Genomic DNA, 6,822 nt, shown 5'->3' on the forward strand with positions numbered 1-6,822 from the left:
ACTCAGACAGCGCAGACTGAGATGGAGTATACGGCGCTGATTTCCCTTGGACTGCGGTATCTTCAGGGCTACCAAAATGAAGGAGGGTATGGTGTCTACCTCCGCAGGTACGACAGTTGCTCGACGTGCACTGAAGTAATCGATGCCCTGTTCTGAGACAATTTATACACAACGAAAGCCGCTTGGCTTCTTTATGGCGATTTGTGGGGGACAGCGCCTTAAACTTCTGACAGGGCTGGACCTCGTGAGCACCATCGTTGCACAGCGCGCAGCGTGCTACGGTTTGGTTCGTTGTAACCAATGTGGACCTAGAATTATTATGCTTTCTACTTCTGCCCACCTGATTGCTCAGCGCATAGCTTGCCATAGAAAAGTCCATCGTCTCCAATGATCTGCATCGCTGCTCCAAGGCCATAGAGGCCATACATCCCCACGACGGAATTAAGTGTGCGAATGCGGGGTCGTTGAATCGATCCTCCCACTTCTCTTGGCTCGCTGGATCCAGTTTTCGGAGAAGTTCCTGCACGACGATGCATCCTGCGATCTGCTCAGTGGTGCCCAAACCCTGGAGCGCGCGCATATGTGAATTGAACTTGTCTGAAAGCTCCCGAAGCATGACCACTGACCCAGGTTCCACAGCCTGGAGCGCCAAGATCTCATTGATGTGTGCCTGAAAGACCAATCGCCGATTATTGAATCTGTTTTCCAACAAATCTAATGCCACAGCATAATTGCCATCTGAGATTTCCAGCGACCGAACAGTCTCCAATGCCGAATCCCGCAGACAGGAACGCAAATGCTGGAGCTTTTCTATGTTTGTTAAGTCCGGATGGCTGTCGATGATGGTGGCAAACATTGAATAAAAGTCCGTCCAGTTCGCATACCCGCCGCTAAACGTCGGCAATTGTATAGGAGGCAGGGATGGTACTTGTCTACGGTGAGGTAGAAATTGCGAGCCGGCAAACTCAACCGTAGGGTTTCCTCCAGCCAAGGTAGAATGAAGCGGCATGCGGCCGCTACTCTTAGCCATTTCCCTCATAATCGCCGCCTTCAGCGAGCTGGCAAGTGACTCAAAAATGTCACACAATCCACTGTGAATTTCGCTGCGATTCAATTCCTCAAGCTCGCCGTGAAACATCTCAAATTTGCCGATCAACTTCTCGACTTGCTCTTGTTTTACCACGAGCATGTAGTAGTCACAGTCCGACGACTCATTCTGCCCCGGCGGTAACTAACCTTTTCATTTTCACGCATAATTCCGTTGACTTGAGCTTCAAAAAAGACACCCTGTTTTGCTCACTGGTCATTGGAATTTCGTTAGCAGCATTAATTTTCATGGTAGCGGCAGCGTTAGCAGGGAGACCAACGTCTCTAGCAGGAAGATGATCGCAAAGAGTAGCACGAGACGACAATAACCGAGCACAGCAAGCGAACAGCCATGTACCAACCGTATATACAAAGGCGGCCGGTGTAAGAAACGTTTCTTGCGAGAAGCGCAAGCCAAGAGCTACGTGCACTACAGAATATGCAGGGGAGGCCGGTGTATATATGTATGGATAACTTATGTGGTCGATGACACTGGTTGAGATGGCAATTAGTTTAGACCTTTGAATGCTATATTAGTTTGTGGTTGCACTGATGGATTATTTATTGCACAATCACGTCGGGGTCACCAAATGTTAAGCTATTAAGCGTTTTTAATAACTGTTGCAATATTTAATTTAATGAAAGTCGAGAGGGCTTATAAAATTCACAATTTATTTGCACATGTAAGCCAACTTATCGCGTATGTACATATGGGTCGAACGATTGATGCGAGGATGTTACTCCAATAGCTGCAACGATTAGCTCAAGACTGCCCATGCAAGGGCTGACGGGCCAAATTGCCGGGTCCTATGCAGCAAGCTTAGACGCGAGCGAGAGCGTAGGATAGCCCGAGAGCGTTAGAGCTGCTCGGGGACGCTGTTAAACCGAGTTCGAGAGATTGCGATATAAGGAGACGAAAGAATTCCGCTGCATGCGCATATACGGTAGCAAATGATCTTTGCAGTGGGGGCATTGGAAACGACAACACCAAAATGCATTTCCTTTGGGCCGCACCACTGGCAATAATTTAAAATATTTAAGCTGCTTGACCCGACAACCACCAATTTCGGGTTCCTCCATTTTGTATCGTGTTTGCTATATTTTTTTTTTTTAGTCGTTTTAGTCTTGAACGATTTGAAATATGTCTAAGAGCGAACTATTTTGTATCATTGTTTTGAAGGGTTGCATTTTATTTGCCGCCACAAAATGCCATCTTAACTCAGATTCAACGTCCGTGTATGCGAACTAAAGTCACCTACACGCACTCCGATAATGTGATACGCCAGAGAAAAATTCTTGAAAAACTTTTTGGAAATCGCTTGACGGGCAGTAAGAAGAGCTGGGGTATCCCTTGGAGAATAATAATGCTGTCAGCTGTAGCGGTATTCAGCAACCGAGATTTGTATTTCAAGGCTCTTCACTTGGAAAGTTTTCCCCGTATACCAAAAAGCACAACACCCGTCGTATATCCGTGTTAAACAAGTCGTTCATGATAAAAATCACAGACATGTTATCCACTGGAGCGGCAGTCCAATCGATTGTAGGACTAGGCCTGCATGTTACCCGTGTGAAAATTTCAAGCGACTTCTCCCATATCAATGTATATTGGCTGGGCCGCACAGATGAACAAGAAGGAGGTGCTCCCGAAACAGAGCTGTGGCACTATAGCAGTCAACGCCAACATGAGCTCACACAACTGCGTCTTATGGGTAAAATACCCCGTATAAAATTTATCCGCGACAAGACGTGCGGTATTGGATATGTTCAGACGCTCGAAAGTACCATCAGTTCGTTGCGCTCCGAAAAGGAGAGATCCTGGAAAACTCAGAATGGACATGGGTTCCATCCGCTCTGAACGTAGCAGATGATGGAGCAAAGTGCACCAAAGAATTGAGTTTCCAACCAGACGCGAGATGGTTCCCCGGTCCGCCGGTTCCTATTTGATGAAGAAGAGTACTGGCCAATTGCACAGCTCAACTCGAGTAATCTTTTGCAACATGGAAGATGTCAACATCGTTATATACCGGATGGTCCAAGAAGAGGCTTACTCTGAAGAAATGGCTCTTCTACGACAAGGAAGCATCGTGAGTAAGAAAAGTTTGATCTACAAATTATCGCGTATCTCGATGAAACAGGTGTGCCGAGAATACGCGGCCGCATAGATAAGTCGATCGGCACAACAAGGAACCTGAAACGGCCTGTAATTCTACCCGCCGGTCATAACTCCACTAATCTTATTATTGATTATTTTCATCGGAAGTTTCAGCATCAGCTTACTGAGATCGTCGACAACGAGATGAGACAATTGTACCACATATCAGGACTGCGAGCAGGAGTTCGCGACATAGCGAAAACCTGCCAAAGATGTCGCAATAAAGGAGGGCTTCCAGAGGCAACGGAGATGGGAAGCTACCACCAGAGAGGCTGGCAATCAACGAATTGCCATTCACAAACAGAGGTATCGACTAATTTGGACCACTGGAAGTAAACGTAGGAAGATGACGCGAGCAACAATGGGGGGTACTATTCACGTGCCTCACCGTGCGAGCAGTACACATCGAACTGACAAACTCCCAGTCAACAGACGCATTCATGCTCACATTTGAAATGTTCGTAGCCCGTCGAGGAGTCCCTAAGAGAATCGTGTCAGACAAAGGGACAAACTTCCGAGGAGCCAGCCGATTACTACGAGAAGAAATCGAAAGAGTCCTACCGAACGAACTGGAAACCAAGTACCCTCAAATAGAATGATCCTTCATACCCCTAGGAGGACCCTATATGAGAGGTGCGTGGAAAAGGATGATTAGATCGGTGAAATCCATACTAGCCGAATACAAAGGGCGACAGCAGCGCAATAAGAGTTATGCTTGGTAAGAGTTTTCGCAATGCAGGGCAGATCGTGGACAGCTTCAGAAAACGATGGCTGAAGGAATACCTACCGTGCCTTACGCCACGAACCAAGTGGCATGGACCTCCAACTAACCCCATCCAACTCGGAGACTTCGTGGTTCTAGCAGACGAAACAAGCCTCAAGGTGCAGTTACCTTCAAGTAGCCAAGGACGGGATCGCTCGCAGCGCGGTGAACCGCACTGCATCTAGACTGCTAGAAGTGAAGACAACGAATCCAACCATGGACCAAGACGTAACCAGAAGCTTGGCACACATCACGACAAGCGACGAAGTTTGTGAAAGAGGGAATGTTACGGCAGAAACCGCAGTGGCAGTAAAAAATATTCCTAAATACCTCAAATGTACCCAATAGCACAAACATTAACAGGAAGAAGAAGAGCATGAAGGAAGGCAGCGGTGAAAAGTTAAAACTGAAGCGGTACAAGTTTTTAGCCCCTCTAATATTTAATACCCCTGCCCCATCTTTTGTAACTTAAAGCATTATAAACTAGCAGTGAAAATACACCACACATAACATCTGAATAGAGAAAACTTGAACTACAAAACAACAAACGCAGTGACAACACTGCGTGGCAATAGCTGGGTTTTGAGCTGCGGTGTTTTTACGGCAGTCCAGGCGATTTTTTAAGTCTCTTTATAGACAAGGCAACCTCTACAGGTTTCCCCCACAATTGCTATATATTTTGGAAGATAGGTCCGTAACGTTTCCTAATTATTCCACGATCCATATGGGATGTTATCCCATCCATTTCTGGAATGGTCCGTAAGGTTAGGCCGTTCCGAAGTTATACCGGCTAGCTCTATGCGATATTTAGCCGATGGTTTTCACATGCAACTCAGAATAATTCACATAGACGAATAAAAGATATTAAATGCGAAAAAGTATAAATTTTTTGTGACAAAATGAACAAAAATACAACAACAAAAGCACTAAGTTATGTGTGTACAGTGTATGTACAGAAAGATAACAATGTTTTCGTACGGCTTAGGTAATTTTGTAATGGCTTATATAATACTTTCCACCGACTGTTTAAAATCAGCAGAAGTGTTTCTCCGATCCGGCTGTTCTGTTATAGGTTTCGCATCTGTCAAAAAATCCCACCGTTCCCTTTAGATGTGTTGTGTTGGAAAGGCTATTAACCGCAGGTTTCTATGCGATGTTTGGTTGATAGTTTTCAAATGCAACCCTTACACTGAACACTGAGCACATCCCGGAGGAGTGGTGGAAGTTTTTGACAGATGTGAAACCTCGATTCCCACACTTCAATTTGGGAAATGTAAACAATTGTAAATTATTAAATTGGCTATGTTATTGGCTATAATAAAGCAATCCATATATGTACAATAAACATTACTCTTTGGACTCCCTTAAAAATTGCAGCAGCTCTGATTGGAAGTTGGTTTGGCTGCTAGCAATTTGGTGGTGTATCTCTCGCTTTGTTTTTTGGTGCTCATCCTTTAATCTCCAGAAGATTTTGCAAATAAGTCCGCTTTAGTGCGGCGCCTTGGTTGCAGAAATAATACTAGAGCTGCAGTTCTATCTGTCCTGGTCGACATTAAATCCGCAGCACTATTATTCCAAATGTTTAGAGCGAGATTTTCCATTTATGCAGTCCATTTCGACATGCGTGTATTGTTTTTTTATATAATGGCTGCAAACTACTAATCATAAAAAGCAAATACATTCATGTGTACTTATTACCACCCATTTCGGGTTCCTCCATTTTGTATCGTGTTTGCTATATTTTTTTTTTTTTGTTTAGTCGTTTTAGTCTTGAACGATTTGAAATATGTCTAAGAGCGAACTATTTTGTATCATTGTTTTGAAGGGTTGCATTTTATTTACCGCCACAAAATCCCATCGCAAGAGTCTTAACTCAGATTCAACGTCCGTGTATGCGAACTAAAGTCACCTACAAACACTCTGATAATGTGATACGCCAGAGAAAAATTCTAGAAAAATTTTTTGGAAATCGCTTGACGGGCAGTAAGAAGAGCTGGGGTATCCCTTGGAGAATAATAATGCTGTCAGCTGTAGCGGTATTCAGCAACCGAGATTTGTATTTCAAGGCTCTTCACTTGGAAAGTTTTCCCCGTATACCAAAAAGCACAACACCCGTCGTATATCCGTGTTAAACAAGTCGTTCATGATAAAAATCACAGACATGTTATCCACTGGAGCGGCAGTCCAATCGATTGTAGGACTAGGCCTGCATGTTACCCGTGTGAAAATTTCAAGCGACTTCTCCCATATCAATGTATATTGGCTGGGCCGCACAGATGAACAAGAAGGAGGTGCTCCCGAAACAGAGCTGTGGCACTATAGCAGTCAACGCCAACATGAGCTCACACAACTGCGTCTTATGGGTAAAATACCCCGTATAAAATTTATCCGCGACAAGACGTGCGGTATTGGATATGTTCAGACGCTCGAAAGTACCATCAGTTCGTTGCGCTCCGAAAAGGAGAGATCCTGGAAAACTCAGAATGGACATGGGTTCCATCCGCTCTGAACGTAGCAGATGATGGAGCAAAGTGCACCAAAGAATCGAGTTTCCAACCAGACGCGAGATGGTTCCCCGGTCCTCCGGTTCCTATTTGATGAAGAAGAATACTAGCCAACTGCACAGCTCAACTCGAGTAATCTTTTGCAACATGGAAGATGTCAACATCGTTATATACCGGATGGTCCAAGAAGAGGCTTACTCTGAAGAAATGGCTCTTCTACGACAAGGAAGCATCGTGAGTAAGAAAAGTTTGATCTACAAATTATCGCGTATCTCGATGAAACAGGTGTGCCGAGAATACGCGGCCGCATAGATAAG

General features: G+C 44.8%; 1 protein-coding gene across 1 annotated transcript; it reads left to right on the forward strand.

The window, feature by feature from the left end:
- Positions 1 to 3,037: 3,037 nt before the first annotated feature.
- Positions 3,038 to 3,858, forward strand: LOC117186842. Its single transcript, XM_033388149.1, has 2 exons — positions 3,038 to 3,170; positions 3,347 to 3,858. The coding sequence occupies exons 1-2, from the start codon at positions 3,084 to 3,086 to the stop codon at positions 3,572 to 3,574; spliced, it is 315 nt and encodes a 104-aa protein (XP_033244040.1). The 5' UTR covers positions 3,038 to 3,083; the 3' UTR covers positions 3,575 to 3,858.
- The last annotated feature ends 2,964 nt before the right edge of the window (positions 3,859 to 6,822 follow it).

This window comes from Drosophila miranda, chromosome XR, assembly GCF_003369915.1.
Source record: "Drosophila miranda strain MSH22 chromosome XR, D.miranda_PacBio2.1, whole genome shotgun sequence".
NCBI classification, from domain to species: Eukaryota; Metazoa; Arthropoda; class Insecta; order Diptera; family Drosophilidae; genus Drosophila; species Drosophila miranda.